The 23,000-nt window shown below is 44.5% G+C and overlaps 1 protein-coding gene across 1 annotated transcript in view; it reads left to right on the plus strand.

Annotated features, from left to right (window-relative positions):
• The window catches only part of LOC121624709 (disintegrin and metalloproteinase domain-containing protein 12), a 74,232-nt gene that overhangs the window by 45,663 nt on the left and 5,569 nt on the right, over positions 1-23,000 (plus strand). The window contains exons 7-20 of the mRNA XM_041962548.1: positions 2,097-2,162; positions 2,758-2,829; positions 3,221-3,390; positions 4,410-4,494; positions 6,888-7,036; positions 14,516-14,693; positions 17,443-17,532; positions 17,709-17,904; positions 17,986-18,094; positions 18,754-18,952; positions 20,511-20,588; positions 21,968-22,076; positions 22,426-22,561; positions 22,651-22,765. Of these exons, the coding sequence (XP_041818482.1) occupies positions 2,097-2,162; positions 2,758-2,829; positions 3,221-3,390; positions 4,410-4,494; positions 6,888-7,036; positions 14,516-14,693; positions 17,443-17,532; positions 17,709-17,904; positions 17,986-18,094; positions 18,754-18,952; positions 20,511-20,588; positions 21,968-22,076; positions 22,426-22,561; positions 22,651-22,765 (1,752 nt within the window). The remainder of the gene's footprint in view (positions 1-2,096; positions 2,163-2,757; positions 2,830-3,220; positions 3,391-4,409; positions 4,495-6,887; positions 7,037-14,515; positions 14,694-17,442; positions 17,533-17,708; positions 17,905-17,985; positions 18,095-18,753; positions 18,953-20,510; positions 20,589-21,967; positions 22,077-22,425; positions 22,562-22,650; positions 22,766-23,000) is intronic.

A 23,000-nucleotide genomic window follows, 5' to 3' on the forward strand; every position in this document is an offset into this window, starting at 1 on the left:
AGGAGCTGCACATCAACAACACGACCTTCTCCAAATTATTTCTCAAGACGGACATTTGGCTGTCCGAGAACATAGCATGTGGAGGGATCAGGTCTGACGTGGACTAATACACATGGATTTAAAGAACAGTCAGATGCCAGCCTAAACTAAATTGTACACTTTGAGCACAGAGGGTCATTTTTGATCTTTGGGAACAGTGTCGTGGATGGTTGGAGAATCTAATCACGAAGCTCCATTATTCAGTTTTCATCTTGATCCACACCTGAGCCGCGTCCATTTGCTTAATGAAGACTGTGAGGTGCGGTTGAAAGCTCTGAGGCTAGTAAGCAGGCCTTTGTTCTTAAATTCTCCTCCATTTAAATTGCATGAGAGCACTGGCGTCTTTCTTTACCTTAATTCTCCGATATAGAAGCAGCAGTGGCGTGTGAAACAGGAACTGAAGGAAGAAGAGGGTGAATGTTTTGTTCTTGTTTGCCATTTATGTCAAGTTGAAGCTTTCAAGCCGAATATATTGATTGCGGATGTCTTTTACTTATGTCCACTGCATTGGAGAAACCAATCTTTTCCATTTTCCAGTGGTAGCCTGAGTTTTATAGAGACAATGAAAAGAAAAATGGAGTAAAATATGTGCAACACAGCTCTAACACATTGAATTCTACTCCAGAACGGCAATGCTCTTCCCTGAGTTGATTGAACATAGTGTTCATGTATGTGTATCTCCTCTCCAGTGGCTTCCCAGAGACTTGGTTATCACCATAGGGTGCATTTAGAGCACACTTGCCCATCCTGGCTTATCTATGGAGGAGGCAGATAAGAGCAGAGAGGATCCAGGCTGCCAGGCCAGCAAGGATAAAGAGGCTCAGGTTGAAAGCAGGCCACAGTGTGAAGGCAGAACACTTAGCCAGCAGGATGGTATAGTATCCGCGTGTGTGTGAGTGGAAAGACTGAACTCGTGTGTGTGTGTGTGTGTGTGTGTGTGTGTGTGTGTGTGTGTGTGTGTGTGTGTGCACAGGTGAGACAGGCCAGAGCTTGTTATGCACAGCAGGAGAGCAGCATCTCCTGCATGGCCAGAGGCTGTGGTTGTCTTGGTTCAGAAGAAATCTCCATACTCGCTCGCTTTTTTCAATCTATATTTTCAGATTTTATTTTCCAATTTTTTAATATATTTTGTATCAAGATTTTGTTATTATTTATTCACTTTTTAAGCCGTTTTACATTTTGCCATGCTAATGGAAAAGTTCATGGCAGACAACTACTAGGTGGATTGCCAATAAATTTTGCTTTTCATGGTCCCCAGAGGATGAATATTTGATGATCCCCTGACTTCTAGCACCATCATCAGGTTAATCGGTCCAACCAACTTTCAGAACTAGTGACACCAAACTTTGTGTTTAGTGCTAATTAGCAAGCATGCCAACACGCTAAACTAAATTGGTAAACATTAAAAAAACATGATACCAACTTAGCATCAGCGTGTTAGCACTGGGATTTTGAACACGTAGCGTAGAGCACTGCTTTTCTGTGTACCGCATAGACTCACCTTTTCCTCTGGCGTCTTTCCTAAGCAAGCTATTAAAAAGAGGTCAGACTGTGGCGATTTTTGCCACAGGAAATGTGTGCAGGTAGAGTCACTGTGAACACCTATCATTATCACGTGCTCTTTGAATTTTGCAAAGAAAAGCAAGGGGGTGCAAGTGTATTATACTGTGTGCTACCAGCAGGGCAGGCAGCATTGTCCGAAAACAGTGATTTATTAGTTAATAAGCTGGTTCCTGCAGAGTGTTATTGGAGATCCAAAGCGAAGCTGATTGCTTTGTGCTTATTCTCGTCTCTGCCGCCTTTTGCGTAGAGTGCAGCTCAGGTGAAAAATCGCATTGAGTGGCCACCTGCTAAATTTAGGCTTACCCTTTCCAGAAAGCTGCGGTTAAGTGTGTCCTCCTAATGTTCTTCTTCTTCTCCTCTCCCTCCTCCCCGTCTCTTTTCATCTCTTTCTGTATCACTTTATCCATTATGTGTCCATCCTCTATGCCCGCCCCCCCCCTTCCCTCCTCTTTCTGCCTGTTCCCTGCACACTCCCTTTCACCCACCTCTTGCAGCATAAACGCCATGCCCAGACCACAACCAAGTATGTGGAGCTGATCATCGTGGCTGACAATAGAGAGGTAAGCAGAAGTCGCACAGTCTCGACCTCTCCACCCTGCTTCGCGCTGCTAAGTCCCACAGGAAAGGGGCTCACATACTGAGCTACCCCCTTGAGACACAGATAAAGTGCCTTTGTTGTCGCCTCTGATGTGTCCACGTACTCATCCATTTGACTGTCCAGCTCCATCATTTGACCACATCACTTGCAAATTGGGCGTTATGAGCACTCTGAATTATCTCAAATCTCAGCATTAAGATCTTAAAGAGAGCAGAGAGAAGGAATCATTTCTTGCTGACATGCAGGTCAACGTCACATGCCTAGAGCTACAGAAACAGAATATATGCCGGCTATACTGTTAGACAAAGTGGTTGAGGTTATCTCTTAAGCCTGACCTCCACTAGGAGCTCTTTGATGATAGCAACTGCAGCGGAGGCGCCAGCGGAATTAACATGACAGTGATTGTAGCACAGCTCCAGGACACCCTGTGGAGACATTTCTAGAGCTTGACACGGTCTTATTATGTCCCAAATAATGTCTTTGATGATGCTAAACATTCAAGAGGGTGGATCACCTCTTTTTCCCCTTGCTTTATTCTGTCTGCTGCTGTTGTTCAGTTTCAGAAGCAAGGCAAGGACATGGAGAAGGTCAAGCAGCGGCTGGCTGAGATCGCCAATTACGTGGACAAGGTAACAATCAAATCAACAGAGGGAATGCAGTGCAGGAATGTGATTTATTAGAGGTCACTCCGAGCCTTTTGAGAATTAACCGACCTGCAAAGAGAGGCTGATTGGATTATGAATGGATGATCAATTCCATAACTCGACTGAGAAATGTTGTGAAGAGGCCGCCGTAATAAAACATGTCGTGGGTGGTGGTTTAATAAAACAGAAGCAAAAGGTGATTTAATTGTATGGAAAGTTGTGCATTGATGAATGTTTAAGGATTCGTTCAGAGCCCCTCGTCATTTTCAAGCAATGACTGTGTAGCATTTGTGTTTAATAAGTTGATATACAGTGAAGAGAGTAACAGAAATGTTAGGAGAGACCTAAACCTGAAACCACATCTCTCTCTCTTCAGTTCTACAGGGCTTTGAATATCCGTGTGGCTCTGGTGGGCCTGGAGGTGTGGAGTGATGTGGACAAGTGTCCCATCACCCAGGACCCCTTCACCACCTTGCATGAATTCCTAGACTGGAGGAAGGTCAAGCTGCTGCCTCAGAAGCCTCATGACAATGCCCAGCTTGTCAGGTGGATCTGTTATTGTAGCGCTCACATGCAATACTAGCGTTCCAAAACTCATATCACTATTTGAACGGTACAATTTTATTCCAAAATTATCGAGAGCATAAAATTATAGAAAATTACATGGTAGTTAGAGAATGGTTTTATTCATTCCAAGCAAAATCGAATGTGATTTTTTTGTAGCATGATGGCTATTTCCTCTAGCCCAAAGGTACCCTGCAGCGTGGATTTTTCATAACAAACGTGCATGATTGTGTTTCACCAAAACAAATTTAATTTGCTTCCTCATCAAACATTTTCAAAACCTTTTTTGAATCAGGGTTAGCTCTGTGCATGCTGTGAAACCCCCATGACATGCTAACAAAATGCTGACAAAATGCTAACAAAATACACATCTTTCTACAAAACAAAATAAAATAATAATAGTAATTTTGGGTAAAATGACACGAAAAATGTATTATCAAGTACAGATGTAGATACAAAAAAAGATACTTTAGCATAAAGGCTAACGCTATTCTTTTACAGATGCTAATAGAGGTGAGACTAACAATGATGCTAGTGGAACAGATGCTAGCAAGTACCTGGTACAGCTCTTTTTAGAGTAAAATAAACTAAAAAAGCTAATGTTTTTAGCCACAGCGGCAGGGCTCAAGGGATTCAAAGTTGGTCTGTTGGTCGGTCAGCCGTCAGTCTTTCTGTCTGTCGGTCAGTCAGTCAGTCCACCACTTTGCTAATAACTAAGATGTGTTAGCTTAAAGCACTGCTGCGCCCACGAACAGCCTCACAGAGCTGCTAGGGTGGCTATAGACTCTTACTCTTCTATTTTAATTACAGATAAGGTGATTTGATGTGCAGGCCTAATTTGTTACCAATGAAATGTGCAGCCCATGGAAGAACATAAAACGTGAGCTAACTAGCATTAGCATTATGAGCACTAGCATCCATGACAACTCTCCCCCCAGGACCTTAACTTGGACGCTGTGAAAATCTTGATGATGTACTGACCTCTGTTGTCTCTCCCTCAGTGGGGTCTATTTCCAGGGCACCACCATTGGTATGGCGCCCATCATGAGCATGTGCACAGCAGAGCAGTCGGGAGGAATCGTCATGGTACGTGAACTTATTTCAATCAGGAAAGACGGGTCACAAGTAAAGATAATTGTTTATTGTCACGGATGATGTGTGATAATTAAGTCTTATCAGAAAGTCTTTGGCGCTTAGACTGTAATCGAGATTTTGTAACCGCGGGGGCGTCTGCCCTGAGCAGCGGCAAGCGGTGGTGGTTGATGACTCTGCTGACACATGAAATGACGAAGCTGAAGAATCTGCGAGGACCGGGTGGTGTCAGGGAGGTGGAGGGGCGTGCAGAATGGCTCCATCAAAGGCAGAGAGAGAGAGTCATATTTAAAAAGACAGAAATGAGATGAAAGGCTCACAGCGAAGGTGTGTGCGCCGGCTTTTAGATGGATGCGACCAGGTGATGAGAACAGCTGATATCTCAATTGTCAGCCCCAGACAACGACAGCCAAGAACTTGTGAGTGAGAGGACTGAATGCAGCATGCAGCTGAACTTTTTGCTTTAGTTTCGTGTGTCCATCCATCCGAAAGCAAAGGAGTAGAAAGTACATTTGATATGTCGACCTCCAGAAAGGAGACCAGACTTATTTGATCCCTTTTGTTCTTCCTCTCCCCGCCCTCCACTCTTTGCCTTGTTCTCAACCTCCCCCTCCTGTCTGACATAATTCTCTCATATTTCTCCCCTGAGTGCCTTGTGTAAGGGTTGAGCTCAGGATTCCAGCGTTGATATTAATTTGTATTAACTTCAGGTCACGCACATCATTGAGTCTTTTTGCAGGAGAGCCAGGAAAGGGTATGCATGGTACCCTCCACTGATAAATCAGTGTGTATTGAAAACCGTTGCTTCCTAATGAGGTGCAACAAATGAGTGAATTTAAGCGCGCTGTATATCACAGTCTGGATGAAAACATAGGGTCATGTCGTAAATGATCACCCATTACAGAACCGTAACCCTATACTGTGTGCACAAGTCATGTTGCATTAGCGCAAATCATGCTATTATTTTATAGTCTATGTCTCGGAGTGGCTGTTTGTCTTGTGGCCTGGCCGGCTAGTGGTAGGGTTTACAGCTAGTCCCCAGATGGTTCTTCACTCTCGTCCTCCCAGATGGTAAAGTGGGGACGTGGACATTATGATAGAGCTCCACAAACACACATACATCAGGTCAGAGACATAAATGATTAGTTTCCAACCGCAGACTCTTCTACTGGGCAAATCACGACCCTGTTGTCTCAGTTGTCTTCCTTTCGTTTACAGAGTACCTTTGAACTCATTAGCCAACTTCCCCCGTGGGTGTCATTGTTATTTTTCTAGGCCGTTAAATCTTGAGCATTCATTCTCAACCCATCTGGAATCTCTATTTACCAGTGCCGAATGTTACAGTAATTTCACTGGTGTGGCGAAACAGAACGCAGACAGCGGCATTCAGTGCCCTCTTGAGCACTCATCAGTCGGCGAGGGTGGCTTTTTCCTGGAAACAGAATCAGATGGGGAGGGGGGGGGGTTCTTTGCATGAATTCAGGCTGCACGGTTGGATGGCGGCAAGCACCGGCGGCTGATGACCGTTACTTTCAAAACCCCCCAGCAGAGCAGTTCATCAGTCTGAGCTCGGCTTGCACAGCACTACTGAATAATGCACAGTGACGGAGGACTCTGGAGGCGAGGTGCTGCAATGCACAGCGCTGCATCCATGAAGAGCCGATAGCTGCAGCAGCTGTATTATTTAACCGGCCTCTTCACGCGCGCATGTTTTTCCACACCTTGCAGGAAAACGTCGGCGCCTCAGCCAGCAGCGGCTTTCACTCTGTGTCACCGCATCTTCACAGTGCATCATCGCGCATTTGTGTTATCTCTGCCCGGTTTTCAAGCTGTCCTTTTGAGGGCGTCTCTCTGTCTTTCACCGTATTTGCTCGCGTTGCTCAGAGGAGGTTCGTGTCTTTATTTGTGCGGATGAAGCATCTGGCTCTGTCAGAGTTTGCAGAGCAAGCTGAAGGTGACAGCCTGCAGTCTGCTGTTTCATTTCTCACTTCAGTGCCACAACGTTGAGCAGAGGAAATGCTCTGATAAGCAGAGATCCAACAGCATTGTTTGTCTAAGCTTGGCAATATGCATTTGCACTCACTTGTTTTGAGTAATGTTTCTCCAGTGGGTCCTGTGGGGAAAAGCAATTTGGCTAGTATTACATTTTTTATTATTTGTTATTTTCCTCAGAGTATTTAATCAGAGACATCTGTTTTTAATTAGCTATTGTTTGCTGCAGCAGAACTGTAAACTGAACAAATTCTATTATGGGACGTTGCTTCTACCATCATGTCTAGCCTAGAAATATACTAGATGAATCAGACTGAAGACTAAAGAGACTTTTGGTGAGATGAAATGGTTCAGTTTCTTCATGTTTGATGGTTGATGTTGTCTGTTTTTTGCAGGACCATTCGGACAACCCACTGGGGGCTGCAGTCACTCTGGCCCACGAGCTCGGACACAACTTCGGAATGAACCATGACACCCCTGAGCGGGGGTGTGGCTGCAGGGTGACGGTGGATCGTGGAGGCTGCATTATGACTCCGTCCACAGGGTGAGTCATTGTGTCTAGCAATTAAGAGTCAATAGATCTTCAAGCTGACTCCTTACTTCTTACTGCAGTATCCCAGAGTTTTATTTCAGCTAGCTGGCCTCCCTCAGCCTTAGGACATATGCTATCATTCACTCACTCCAGTGGTTCAGCTTCACAAATGCCATCTCGACTCCAAAGCCGCGCCGAAATGCATCATCGTGATGTCAAACCATCATTAAGCTTGCATTTAGTCGCTTATTAAATACAGCGAGTGTAGCATTAAAAAGCCCAGATTGTGATCATATATAAACATTATTCAACATGCTCGCCATTTGTAATTTATTGTCTGCCGAGCGCTGAGCAAATAACGCTGCTGAACTGTTGGGCCGTTGGGTTTATGGCAGATTCAACAGCTGTGCTAATGCCCAGAGGCAATATGACTCATTCTGGATGGGAAGCCAATGGTTCAGTGGCAGTGCATGGTCAAAACAGTGCAGTTTGTCCTTAAACAATGCAGCTCATCTCCAACTAAGTGTGAGTGAGATTTTGCACTTGATGTACTGTGCAAACAAAAAAAAAGCCTACAAATTGTCTTGCATCTAACAACAGATGAAGACAGAGGTGTAGTTTGTTGACTATTTGCTCACCGTGGATTGTAATGACTAACATCTTGTCGTAGACTGAGCCCAGGGATAGGGATGTTTTGGGTGGAAACATCGGGTATCAGTTCCAGCCCAGGGTCTAGTGGTCTGTGGGAGCCTCAGATTGATGTTTATGCTGGAAACATCCCTTTGTATTTGGTTTGGAGCAGATCCATGAAAAACAGGGTAACACTATTCTTGATTATAGACTCATAAATCAACACGGCAGTAAGATGTAGATTTATATTTAACTCTGATCGAGGGTATCCCTGGTCAAGGACTTTGTCCTAAAATTGGCAACAAGATGAAAACATAAAAAAAGGGCAAGAAATGCTTTCCGTCCTCTCTGTCTGTCTTCGGCTCTGCACTTTTCTTCCTTTTTCACAGCCAGTTAGAGTGATTCTATTCTTTGACACACATGCAACTTTAATGTTGGAAAATCTCTCTGCAGCTTTGAATGAATAGTTAAATACCTTTGAAAACTGTCTGTTATACAGTTTTAATGTACGCAACACTTATCACCTCTCCCTTAAAATATCTGATCCTGTCATATGTAGCAATGACGAACTTTATCTAAATGTGAAAAAATGCAGTTCGTACCAAACGTAGACCCGTGAGAAATAAAATAATACGTGAATATTTCGGATTTTTGTTCAGAGCCTGTGCTCTTTTTCATTCCAGCTGACAAAGAAAGAAATGATCTAGTCCTTTCTTTCAAAATAATCCCCACTTCTTTTTTGCTCCATATTGCTGCTCTGCTGTTTAATCCAGGATTAAGGAAGCAATACATTTAAATAAGGATGTTTAGGAACTCTCTATTCCCTCATTCTACTTCCTCAGTTAATTCCAGGTCAGCACCGTATACTTTGCCTGAGGCAGTACTTCATCTCCCGTGGGTCCAGCTCAAACCCCTCGCATTTCCATGCTGTAAAATGCCATGTGGCCACACACATGGGCTCTGCTGCAATCACCTGAATGTTGTTCATCACCCGGCTGCTACGGTTAATTGTTTATAGCATCGACTTCCATGTTTTTCTGGGCAGGGGACCAGCTCTTTTCAAAGCGCAATGTGATTATAATGCCTCTTCACAAGGCCAGGACTTAGATGACTTGCTATAAAAGCCCCCCTGATTACCAGCCCTTGCATTCAATAAGTGAAAGTCCTAATTGAAAGAAACTCGCCTGCACTCAGTCAGTAAGGAGCACCTTGTGTTCTTCTGTTTTGATCGATCTTTCATGTTGATCAAATGGGGCACAGAATTGTCTTCATTGTCGCTGAAGTGTGCAGACAGATGCCCATCAAGCTCTCCTGGCCTCGCCATGGCTCCAGGAGTTGAGCGGAGGAGTTAATGAGATCCAGTTCGTCGTTATTATGATGGGTTGATGGGTTTCGGGGTAGGTGGTGGGGGGCAGTAAAACTACAAGCTGTCCCAGCGCCAGCTGCACATCTGCACAGAGCACCGCTTGTTTCCTGCTCGCATTGGTCACGGCCAATTGTCGCGTCCCCTCTCCATCCATCTCTCCATCCCCCATTAGCTCTAAATGAGAACAGGCTGGTGTCTCTCATCCTTCGAGATTCGAACTCCTTCAAACACACACGCAGGAACACACACGCAGAACAACTGAGCTGCTGCTGGCTGCTTCATGGACAGAGGAACAAGCATATGTACACAAACATATACGTGAGAGATCACCTGTCTTGGACCACTTCTCTTTAGCTCTATTGTGCCATCATGAGGTCTGATGGTCTGCTTGCTTAGTCCTGTCATCAACAACGTGTGGCTGTTTACCACCATTGCCAGGAAATTTTGAGGTATTGAGGGAAAATTAATTAAAAAAAAATACACAGCTGAGCAGAGATGAAGTAAAGACGTCAAAAAACAATGACGAGTGCACTTTTTTTTTTTTTTTTTGCACATTTTCTCATTTTCAGTTTGCATTCTGACAGAACCGCAATTTGGCTAAAATGAATTTGCACCATCCTGAAAGCAAATTTTTGGATAAACAGCTCTGATGGTGTGTTATTTACTTTGTAATCAACATTTGTTTGACTAGTTACACAGTTATACATTTGCTATAACCTCCATGATATATGATACACAGTCACCTGCCCATCGAAGTCAGTCAGACAAGCTGAGATGCTGATGGACAGATTGCAGGATGCATTATTAAGATGGGGTTCATTCATTCGTTCAGGCCCTAAGTAAGATGATAACTGCGGTCCAGATCGCCATCAGACAGAGATTGATATATTTCCCTTGTCATGAAATAATCAGGAATCACAGAAAGTGAGTCCGAGTCCAAGGCATGCCATGGAAATGTGACCCGTGCCCCACTGAAGAACAGGAACTCTCTAGTATGCCGTGTTTAATTGGGTCCGTGGGGAAATCAATGTGAAAATGCTCTTCGGTATCTACAACGTAGGCCAGACTGCCAGGCACCAAAGGCCACAACAGATCATATCACCTAATGTCATCACTCAGAGCTCAGGCTCTACATGTACAAAGGAAGCCGTTAAATTAATATTAAATGTGTAGCGAAGCAACTGTGGTTTTGAATTACTTACGCACATATGAAATATTTGTCATCGCTACAGTTGTCACAGTCAGGTTTGAATTAGCTTTTATTCACGTTCCTGCCAGCAGATCAAATGTAATAAGACTGCGATAACAGGATGGAGGGTCACGGTCAGTGTTTGCACGTTTTGTGTTTTTTTTTTCTCTCTCTCTCTAAAAATGTTCTCAAGGATGGTGGAAAATGTTCTGGCAGATGCGTCACTGGAGAGGCCCGGCAGATCTGATTCATAGCTTGATCAGACTTTTATGGCTGAAAAGATGTGACATAAACTGGCTGTGCAGGATGTGCTGGGTGGGTTTTGCCGGCGTTCTCTGTGATCTGAACCACGAGGACAGACAGGCGAGGGGGAGAGGGCCCTGCCCAGCTAAATTTGGGTTAAAGGGCTCAGTGTATTTTAATGTGATACTTTGCCTTAAGGGCATTCTAATTACTGGTGAAGTAGGTTTGGATTTATGATCATTGTTTGCAGCAAAATCATATAGAAACGACCTTCATCAAAGATGTCATTTTTATTACTGAGAGCAGACTGTACCGCTACTTATAAATAACATTTAATAAAGCAACCTCTGACCTCACAGAGATCTTTTGCTTCATTTCTGCTTTCAGTTTCAGTTTTTTGATGCTGCACCTGTAAAAGTTTTTAGGATGAGCGTCCTCAACACTTTTAATTAACCGCATAATTGTATTGTGTCATCAAGCATTTCAGAAAGTATAAAGCGCCACAAATTTCTTGAGATGAAATAATTTTGCTGCTTCTCTGGATCTTTAAATTCGATTAACAAGACAAATGGCAGGTCATTGGGAAGCAGAGACAGAGAAATGCGTTGCAGATTTGATTGAGAATTGTCAGAAACTCCATTTAATGCATATTAAATGTCTGTACTGATGTGAAGCTCTCGACAGAAATGTGAGGTACCTGTCACAGTTAATCCACCCCCTTGTCGATGCAGCGGGGCTTTGAGATGTTTGAAAGCCTTCAGCTCTGCAGTATGATCGCCGTGTGCGGCAAATCATCAGGGCCTGTAATTGATCTGGGAATGATTCCTTATCACCAGACCTCCCACGGATCCATTAAAGCCTTGTTTGGCCATTGCTGCGGCTTAGTCGCTGTGATTGCTTTGAACACTCCATCAACCATCAACTGAAATACCGCTGCAGCTTAGAAACCAACCGTCAGACACTCACTATGGCTTAGAGACGAACAACAGAGCACAGAACAGTTGATCCCATAGCGGAAGTGGGGCTTGACCAGGTGGAAAACAATGCAGCAGTATGAGAAAAAAAGAGCAGAGGTGAACGTGGCTGATCCTCGTAAAGCCAGAACAGGATGGGAACCATCCAGACAGCCTGAGTCAGACTGGGTCTTTTTCTTTTGAGGTGGTGGCCCAGACTCTCGGGGGATGAGTGGTTGACGAGAGCATCTTTAGCTCACCATGAGCCCCAGATGTGCCCACTGTGACCGGCCCCGGCGGTGCTTTACCAGCCCTGCGGACTGCAGCTGCTAAATGCCATCCACTGTAACTCATCTTTGCCTCTGCCTCTTTACAGCCATTATTCCTCCTCCCACCCCCAGACCGTTGCAGGGTAGACCAATTATTTCTGTATTGCTGCTCATAAAGAACAGCTGGATCCCGAGCCGCTCATGTATCTCTGCGTTGAAAAAGAGAAACAAAAAAACAGAAAACAGGGATGTGAGTGCTTGTCATGGATTGCATGGGCTGGTAACTGAAGAGCAGGGCTGACTTCATGGAAATTGAATGAATGCAGCGGGGGGGGTGGGGGGGGGGGGGTGGGGGGGGGGTTGCAACTTGAGCAAGCAATTTTGGCTCAGGCTTTGGGGGCAAAGAGGAAATCAACAACAGCAGTTGCTAAGGAAGTGGCCTGCCTGTTGAACAGCAGCCTTGACAGCTGTTCATCACAGCGAGATCCCCTGAGGTACTCAGAGAGGAGGAGGGGGGAGAGGAGGGTGCAATAATGGCTGTTATTACAGCTTTCCTTATTGCTCTTTCCTGTTGCCATTTCATGTCATTATAATCCACTCTGATCTTTCGCTTTAATCCAGAGTGTCTAGAGATCTCCTTCGAAGCACCCCGCTTTTACCTAACACAACCTCTGCATAGTATTGATGTTAGAGAGCAGTGTGTTTGGAGGGGGGGGGGTCAGCAGCAGGGGCTGATGTAAGCCGCCTCCACACATGACGGAAATCAGAGGCAAACCGAGAATGAGGTCATGTCAAAACATTCACCAAGTGCCATGACATATTTAGAGCTGCATTAGATGTGAGGCTCAATCAGAGAAAGGCACGGTTTGAAAGAGCTGTCGACGTTGAGCTACGTAGAAATGCCTCCTTCTCGGAAATGGAAAAGCTCCAGAGAGAGTGTGGTTGTTTTACAGCTTCTGTATCAGCAGCGACGGTGGGTCGGAGTTTCAAGGTTAGGTTTTACAGCTGAAAACAAACTGACACTCATTCACTCCCAGGAACACCTCAATGACATGCATGTATCGATCTACCAAGGACTATATGACTTTGTTGCCTCTCGATGCCACAGCAGCTCAGGCTGTATATGAATTATCCCTTATGACTCCGAAATTGACTCATTTTATGTTTATATAAAGACTAAAATTACTGCCTTGCAGTTATTTGCCTCCATCAGCCAGTAAAGTTCCAGTTTACATCCATGTTTGTCCAGACTTGTCTAACATAAGAAGTGAAGACTTTGAAGAAATTTAATAAAAGGCATTAAGTGTTATCGATATATTGACATGTATGATTCCAGTGAATAATTTCCAGGTAGAAACACACTGTCTTCACTTAGAGGCTATTTTTTCCAGAGGAGCACAGAGGACTGATGGAGAGCTTCATAACATGGTGCAACGACAATCACCTAAAGCTCAATATCAGCAGATACAATGAGCTTGTGGCTGACTGCAATGCTTCAAATGTGGATGCTCCACACACATGTTGAACCTGCAGCACAGAAGATCTGTACAATCAGAACAGTTTCAAGGTGGACGGCCAAGATTAGTGTCACCAATTCAGCATCTGACCAAATGTGAAATATGGTCACAGTCTGCCTTCTGCTCCTGAGTTGTGGTGCTGAATAATGGCCAGAAAAGTGTTTCAGCAGCACATTATGATGTCACACTGACCTTTGACCTTTTGGATGTATGTCATCACTTCTTGATTTTATCCAACGCGACCTTTGTGTGAAATTTTGCCATAATCAGTGTATGAATTCTTGAATTCTGGTCAAAAACGTGTTTTGTGAGGTCACAGTGACCTTTGACCTTTGAAGACCAAATTCTAATCAGTTCATCCTTGAGTCCAAGTGGATGATTTGAAACTCTCTCAGGGCGCTCCTGAGAAACCATGTTCATGTCAACCCATGTAAGTGTAGGCAGACGATCTGAAAACATAATGCCTCCAACCATAAAGATCATTCAAATTAATGCCTACAAAGCTTTACAAGCAACGTGGGCATGCGGTTTTGTCGTGATTCCTGACGTCCAGCTATTGGGTGGGTCGCGCCTGTTGGGCTTCTAAGTTGACCTGGATGTCCCTCATATTGTCTCACACCTGCACTCATCCATGCATGCAAAGACAAGTATGTTTTATAAGTGTGATATAAGCGTGAATATTATGTCCAGATTCACCCATTCTGGCCTTGTTAGGCTGGACTTTATGGTGTGGGTGGAGGTATTAAAAAACCTCATATGGTGCTTTTTTTTATCAAGAGCCATGCAGAGAATGAGATACAATCTGCACATATTCATGCACGTCTCACACACACACACTGTCGTCTAGGCACTATATTATCACAGAAAAGCTCAATAAAGCCACGTGAGGTCTCTAACAAAGCTTTTGGCAGACAGAGCCCTGGGCTGTTTGCTTTCCCCACGGAGCAGACCACCCTCTCTGTCCGCTCCAAAAACAATATTAAAAACACACCATCCCCCGTTTCTCCCGAATTTATGGGTGTTGCAAGCCTTGCGAAGGAAGCACTTTTTTGGTTCGAGTTTTTACGATCCCCTGTCTCGTAAAATATGTCTAATCAGATCCCCCTCTCTCTCCGTGGAGGGAGAAGTCACTGGGGCCCTGTGCTGTTCGCTCACTGATGGCGCTTTGGAGAGGTTGTTGAGCTCTAGTGGTTAATTGATTTTCTGATTAGCGGCAATTAGCACTGATTACTTCAGACTGAAGAGGACCCTTCTGGAGGACCTCAGTTGTCTTCCTCCGCCCTCTCTGTTTGTGTCGCTCACAGCACATTTCTTTCGCTCGCAGGTATCCGTTCCCCACGGTGTTCAGCAGCTGCAGCAAGAAGGACCTGACAGCCAGTTTTGAGAAGGGCGTCGGGATGTGTCTCTTCAACATGCCTGAGGTCAAGGTGCTCTACGGCGGGCAGAAATGTGGCAACGGCTACGTGGAGGAGGGAGAGGAGTGTGACTGTGGAGAGCTGGAGGTGAGCGTGCAACAGTGGCGGTAAACAAAGCGTTTTAACTTCCTGAACCCCGCCGTTCTTCAGCCGTCAAAAAGTGAAACCGCTACCCGTAGATCATCGTTAATTATGTTTCCCACGTTTGAGCCGTGAAATAAGCAGCTTGTGGGGGTTCCTGGCACAGGCGTGGCACAAACCAACATTTTTCCCAAAGTAAAAACAAATACTTCACCTCGGTTTCGAAGCTCCAGAAAATGAGCTTAAGGATATGAGTGTGAATTTATTCATTCAGTGCGCTGAAGAGGTGTTTGGGAGGAAGGTTGTCTGATGGTGCTACAGTTCACTGAGAGGAGACATCGCTGACAGCTTCACCCTGTCAACTGGTGAATTATTTAAATGACTCTACATTGGCATGCACATGCATAACGGTGGCCCACGTCGCTAACTGCTGCGACTGTAGGATGATAAAACCATTAATCATGATGCAACTGACAATCAGCAGAGACAGGCAGACAACAGCAGAGTTATGAAATATGAAGGAGACGTCTATTATCATTTGGAAGGATGCTTTGAATTATATAATAGCCTACGTGGAAGAATGCCTTGTTGTTTTTCACGATTTGTTTACACCTTTATGCCCAGCGAGGCTTTTTGTGAGCTATTCAGGCGTCAGTCAGGGTCAGGCTGAAAGTGGCCTTGTCTTTCAAGACAAAGAACTGACTTAAGCCCCGCAGGCCTGAGCCAGCAGCAATAACAACGTTCTCCGCAGAGCTGAGCGGCGTCATGCCAACCCAGGCCAGATCAGAGTGCTCAGACAGCACCTCTCTCCACCATTAAAAAGCCTCATTAAAAAGCCTGGGTCCTGTTCCTCACAATCACAGGCTACTTCTTTTCAGCGCGACTCCGCCGCCTCCCTTGGCCCCGGGGACCATGGGAAAGGCCCTTAATGGTCTCCAGGCTGAAAGAAGTTTTGGAAGGCCCATCATGTCAGCAGTGTCCCCTGCCAGCTCCGTCCATCTACTTCCTCCCGGTTCTCGCTGCACTCGGCTGTACGGTCTGCTCAAACCGCGGCTTAATGGCGAGGGGGAGAGAGCTGGCCCTTGGGGGTCCAGTCAGCCTGCCTCTGTGTGAGATCATACATGCACACGTGCATGCACATCTCCTGCGCTGAGTTGTGATTGAACGCTGGGGTCCCTCTGCATCAGAGAGCGGCTGATTGGTGCAGGGCATGGCTCATGATAAGGCTAACATGGGCCTCCGGGGTGAGATGGGAAATGTTACAGGGATGGTGTGACACTGATTCTGTGTGTCGCTGGAAAAACAAACTCAAGAACTTCTTAATATCTAATTTTAGGTCAATTTAATCTTTTTTGCTGTCACAGTCAGTTATTAAAGAGTAACTTAACATCAGGCAGTGTTTCACAACAGCATCACTGATTTGTCACTGTGAAGTGTGCTACTGCTGCAGCTGCACACTGCAAAAAGTGCAATCCAAGGAAGATGAAATGGCTTAAATCAAGCAACACATGCTTGTTTTTGAGAAGATATATCTTCTAACCAGTCATTTTTTATGTTAGAATGTTTCACATGTTTCAAGCTTTTTTATCCTTAATTTTCTTGATAAGATATTAAAAATTCTTACAGAGATTTTATTACAGTTTCTGAGCAACTTGATGCTTGAAACTTAAATATCCAGTTAGTTAAAGAGTTATGAAGCTGCTTGACCGACACTGATGAGTACAAAACTGCTTGGTCGAAGTTCGAATTTCTTTCTATCCAGACAAATGTACTTCTTCGAAGTCTGGCTGCACTACTTTTAAAAGAACTGTGGGTGCTTTGGGACCAGATTTGTTTTAAAAATCTTGGTAAGTGAAATTTTCCTGTTCTGTTGGCAGATAATTTTGCTTATTTTAAGTAACTTTTCTTGTTTTTGAGAGTTGAATTTTTGCAGTGTGACCAACAGTGATGTCACTGGGTACTGACGTACACCTGTGCATCACTGCAGCAAGGTGAGAGGTAAAACCACTGGAGGTCAGCAAAGACAAGTGTTAAGTTGCTTTTTGAAGGTTTTTTCTTAGTAACATGCAAGAAGACAAGAGATCCAGTCTGAAAGGATTCACTAGTTTAAACTAAAAGCCGCTTACACAGCAAGTTAAGGAAGTGCATTTCAGATTTAGATTTCAACAACATTTGCAGTCTATTTGGACCAGACTGCTTTACTGATATTAAGAAGTATGACAGTAGATGCTGATTCGTTCGAGGAGAGTAGTATAAACATCTGTTTATGGGTGAGGAGCAGGTGAAGCTCCTCACCCTGTCATCCAGACACATATGAATTTCTACACTGAGCTGAATTAAAATAAGACTCATCTAGAATTTCTGTTTCAGTTTCAAGGCTCATTGGTTATATCAGAGATCGCACAATATTTTTCTTGTTTGTAGAGGGGAGTTTATTTTACACTGTTTTTCTCTTCTCCTCATTTTTCTATTTCCTTCACCATCCACCATGCTTCCAAGGGTCTAAATGAGCTTGTAAGTCCTGTCAGTTGGAAACATTGTTGTTTCTAGAGAACTAGAAACTGCTGTTTCCTTTCCTCTGCCAGGTCTTTTAGTCAGAACGCAGTCCTTCAAGGGCTGCATCCCCTCTGATAACAAAGTCTGAGCGTTTGCTCTGAGGTGAAATACGATCTCTTTGTGCAGAGTAAACTCCTCTTTGCTTTTGTTCCTCCTCACTTACATTCGATTTCTCTGTTTGCCTTCTTCTTCTTTGAAGGAATGCATGAATCCCTGCTGCAATGCTACTACGTGCACCCTGAAGGGGGATGCTGTTTGTGCACACGGGCAGTGCTGCCAGGACTGTCAGGTAGGATGTCCCAGGTTTTGCACGGGCATCTTGACATAAAGATATTTCCTCTGATTAACGTTAAATGAGCACCTTTATCTAAACTTGATAGCTGTTTCACCTCATCAAATGTTTGCCTCAGCGTCACTTTGTCTCTGTCTCACTGGCTGCTGCCCGCTGTCATTTTTCGGGTGCAGCTGAAGCCAGCAGGCACTCCATGCCGCGAATCCAGTAACTCTTGTGATCTCCCCGAGTTCTGCACCGGTACCAGCCCTCACTGCCCCTCCAACGTCTACCTGCACGACGGCCACGCCTGCCACAACGTGGACGGCTACTGTTATAACGGCATCTGCCAGACTCACGAGCAGCAGTGTATCACGCTGTGGGGCCAAGGTATGTGGAAGCCCCCCCCCCGTGTTGGCTCACACGAGGGTTCAGCAAAGGATTTTAAATGTGTTTCATTGTGTTTTTAAGGTGCAAAGCCAGCTCCGGGCATCTGTTTTCAAAGGGTCAACTCTGCAGGAGACCCCTATGGCAACTGTGGCAAGGACTCCAAAGGCTCCTTTGCCAAATGTGAAGCAAGGTAAGACCTGACCTTTCCATCCAAGCCAATGAATGCACTGGCGGCCATATGCTGTGGTTACTCTGTGTAAAGAAAATGTCTTCGATATGAGCAGAAAACTCTTTTAAATGCTGCAGACCCGAATGGATGTGATTGGCTACAGCTGAAAGAATAAGTTGATTCATCATTTAAGTCAAGTCATTAAAAAAGCAAAGATGTCAAATTGGTTGCAGCTGACATGTGAGAATCTTCTGCATTTCCTCTCTTTTATATCATTATAAATTGCATATATTCATGTATTTCAGTGTTGGTCAGGTAAAGCAAGCAGTTTGAAGAGGCCACGGTGGGTTGTGTCAGCTTGGGATGGACCTTCTACATAATTTTCTTTCATTTAGAAACTATTAATCCATAAGATTAAACAGTAATGGAAACACTAATTAGTTGCAGCCCTAATTGAAGGTTACAGTTACTTGGCGACATCCAGCAAGTTACAAAATCTCTCAGGTTGTGAACCGAAAACAGCACAAACAAGCTGCCTGTTCTGCAGCTTCCCTAATTGGACACGAGGAGTGAGAGACAAAAAAAAATAATTGCGTGGAGTCTACACACATTTGGGAAAACAGTGACATGTTATTTAATTATCACATTGTTATTCTCCCTGTTGTTTGTTCTGGTTGCAGAGATGCTAAATGTGGCAAAATCCAGTGTCAAGGAGGAGCCAACCGCCCGGTAATTGGCACCAACGCTGTTTCTATAGAAACAAACATCCCCATGCAGGAAGGGGGGAGGATACTGTGCAGGGGTACACATGTCTACTTGGGTGATGACATGCCCGATCCCGGCCTGGTCCTGACGGGGACCAAGTGTGGAGACGGAATGGTGAGAGCAGCCGGTATAGATGCACATTGAACACACAAAACGGTCCAACATTCAGCTGATTCATCAGCAGTGGTGAGAGGTGATGAAGTACATTTACTCAAGTGCTGCACTAAAGTACAACACTGAAGTACTCAGTCCATTTTCTGCTACTTTATATCGCTTCCCCACTACATTTATCTGACGGCTGGATTTGGTCGGTTTGCAGATTAAGATTTTACAAATTATCAGTTTCTAAAATGTGATACCTTATTGTGGATTAAGATACCAAACAGTATATAAAGTAAGAAGAATTAGCATTGGCTATGGCCACAATGCTGTGTAAGTTAATCTATTTAATAGTACAGCACCATTAAAATAAGTAAAACTTGACCACAGGGTTACAAAGTGACAGACATGACAAACTGTGCATTAAGAACATATAAATAACAACATACACAATAGGAAAGCATACTTAGAAATAACTATATAACACAAATACAGGTATGATGAACAAGACTACATGATGAGTTCCTTTACAGTTCTGAGGTTTGTCTTTTTACTCATTTTGACTGAAAAAGCAAATGTTTTATTTGTAATCGAGTGTTTTTTATTGCTGCTTTTACTCAAAGGACAGGTTTACAGTCTTTTTTAGTTTACTGTCAATCTTAATATAATACTCAACTGTCCATGTGCACATTGAAAGACTTGTTGTTACTGTAGTGATTCCTCTTCTCGACAGTGAAAGCATCCCTTTAAAAGTCTTTTTAGTGCAAAACTCCCTCTTTGTTTTCCCCAGTCTGCAGATTTTGTCCCCAGTCCACCAATTACTGCAAACCAAAAACCATCTCACGGTACATGTGGGCATTGTTTTAAGACACATTTGAAGAACCTCTCTACCTCTGCTGCTAAACAGCAGTGCTAGCTGTCTGTAAGGCTGTGTGAAAACACAATATGAATATAATTACCCAGTGCTGGGAAAGAAGAGTGGAAAAAGTGACGTGGAGTGACAGGCCATGACTAAGACCTTCTAAAGAAGTTCTTCAGGGTGTGTACTGTCATTTCAGACTCGCACAACCTCAGACACTTAATTGACTTACCATTATTCAGTCTATTTGGCAACTTCCAGTGGTCATCCATTCAGCCATCGGTCACTTCAATGATACAGTTACTCCATTTAGTCTAATTTACTTCACTGTGAGTCTCCACCCTTAAGGAGGATCCGGCCTCAGCCCTAATCTGTCAAGGGGTCTGGCAGTACTCTCTGTGCCCAGTGCTGCCAAGTTCATCTTCACATTCAGCCTGGATGCATTTGGGTGTGGTGCCTTTAAGGAGCCCACAGTCCACATCATATAACTTTTCAAAAGCAGCTTTAATACACTCTTGAAAAATACCATTGTTAGCATAATTAGATTTCGTGCTATGCCGTTTTAAAGCTGGAGTGGTTTGTCGGCGGCAAATTAAAAGAAATAGGAGGCTGGATCAGTTGGTCTTCTCCCTTAAAAGATTAAAGGTTTTCCAGTTTTACTGAAATGCTCTTTGAGCTCACACTGTCAATTTTTAATGTCCTTGTCTGCTTCAGATGTGTCTGAATCGTCGGTGCCAGAACGTCAGTGTTTTTGGCGTGCACGAGTGCTCGGCCAAGTGCAGCGGTCGAGGGGTGAGTGCGGCGCCTTTCATGCTGACGTGATAGCTGTCCATCTCAAACCAGACCCCACCCAGATCAGCTGTTTGCTTAATATCCCAACCCCCCCTCTCACACAGAAGCTCATTTCGGCTGTAATGTGCTCAAAATGCCCAGTGTAGAGCGGCGGGGGAGCCGTTACAATGCCTCGCAATCAATCATTCTGGATGCTGAAAGGTTCAATCAATTAGATATAATGGCTTCATTTATGCTCAGCTTTAAGTGCAATTCATCATACTCTCAGGCGCTCGTCCTTGTCCCAAAAACTGTGTTGAAATTTGAAGGCCAGGCTTTATTTGGCCAAAACGCTCGGAGCAGTGACACGCAGTTTGACTTTGAGCTGGGGTGCATGGATATTGGATTTTTCTTAAATGCCACCCAATAAAAGTCTACGGGTGGTCCTGCATGAGATGAAATGTGCGGCTTTGTGGTATTACCCTTAAATTCACTGTTAGGTCCCAGAGGCTTTGCCTGTGACTGCTTTAAGTTGCTCCTCCATAGAAGCCACAGAGGAAACAGTTTTAACTGTCTCTTAAAATGAAACATCTCCAGTCATTATGCGGTCATATTTGTTTGTCTAGTTCCAGTTAAGACATATCTATAAAGCTCTAAAGACTGTTTTACTCGCAGAAATAAAAGGATGCTGCTCCTCTTGGAGTCGGGGCACCCCTGCATGCACAGATTACATCAAGATGTTGCTTTGGAAAGAGGTCCACACCTGCTCCACATTACTCTGCTGGGGAATCCTCTTAGATTTTACTATTCCCACGGCTCTGCAGGACAGGAAGACAATAGAGCGAGAGATTAAAATGTGGTATCAGGCAAAAAGCCTGCTCTGGTTTTTACACCAGACATCTTTGCCGTGTGGAGACTAGCAGCACTGTCTGGTGGGTGACTCTGTCTGCTTACATGCAGCACACAGAGCATCGGCATACAAGTATTGACAGAGACTGTCGAGTGCTGCAACAACGCAGGCAGAAAATTACCTAAGAATTATTTTGATTGTCGTTTCAAGTCATTTCTCAAGCAAAAATCCCAAACATTTACTGATCCCAGATCCTCAAATGTGAGGATTTGCATGTTTTTCTCAACTTTTTGAAATTCTGTAGATTAATTAACGAATTCAGTGAAAAATAATGAAAACAACACTAAGGCTCCACGTGCTGTCACTCAGGTCTGCATTCAATTTCGTAAGCACAACTCATTTATCAGCTGTTGAGTGTTTGTGCTGTAGCCCGATGAGTGCAGAGGCTGCATGTTAGAGGAGCGCTGCTCAAACCTTGCATGAAGAAGGCATGCTGACGACTGCGTTTTGGGCTCATCTAACAGGTAATCATTCTTTTTATATGCTGCAGGTGTGCAACAACAACAAGAACTGTCACTGTGAGGCTCACTGGGCGCCTCCGTTCTGTGACAAGGCGGGATTCGGAGGGAGTGTGGAGAGCGGCCCCATCAGATTAGCAGGTAAGTTGCATTTTAAAGTACATTAAATGGCGGATTTATTGTAGCTTGGGTCATGTTATGTTGCAGGTCTAAGGCGTGGAATGTGCTAGCATTTCAACAGCAGTATATCAATGACTCCTGCTCTGGAACAAAGTGAGCCTTAGGAGTCTTAAAACTACAGTTTTCTCCACAAAAAAATTGTTTTCCTCTGCCGAAAACCACAGAGACTCTGAGACTACAACATTAAAAAACATTAAAAATTGAAAGGCGAGGCTGCAGGGATGTTTACAGATGCAGTCTGACAATCTCGAGCACCAGAGGACTTTTATCGCTGAGGCTACCTGTTGTTGCCGTGTGTGTTTCTGAGCAGACAGCAGGAATCTCACAGTGGGCATCCTGGTGGCTCTCCTCACTGTCCTGGGAGCCGGCCTGATCATCTGCATCAAGAAAAAAACTCTGCTTTCCCTGCTCTTCACCAGCAAAAAGAACCCAATTGAGAAGCTCAGGTGCTTTTTTTATTTCTCAACACAATAATTCAATCATTTGTAAAAAATCTTGGAAGGTATATATGTTTAATGTCTTCTTTAAATTCCAGATCTGTAAGCGCTGCAATCAGCAGACCCTCCGCCCCTAGCCAGCCTCCGTCGGCGAGCACGACATCTCCATCTCGACCGGCCCCGCCTCTGCCACACGGCGCCACCGTCTTCAAGGTCACTACATCGCACGTCTTCACTTTGCAGGCCCGCTGCAAACCCGCAGATTAGACATCTCACGCTGATAGCCGAGACTTTCGCACGGAGGATCGCCGTCAGACGATCCGTGCCGCGTAATATTCACCACAAATCACTCTCAGCGGGATCGGCGTGTTGTTTTCACACAAATGGCAGCTCATTCAAATCCAATTAAATCATCCCCCTCTATGTGGACATGTGGAGGAGGCGGTGA

The sequence above is a fragment of the Chelmon rostratus genome, chromosome 21, assembly GCF_017976325.1.
Source record: "Chelmon rostratus isolate fCheRos1 chromosome 21, fCheRos1.pri, whole genome shotgun sequence".
NCBI lineage: Eukaryota > Metazoa > Chordata > Actinopteri > Chaetodontiformes > Chaetodontidae > Chelmon > Chelmon rostratus.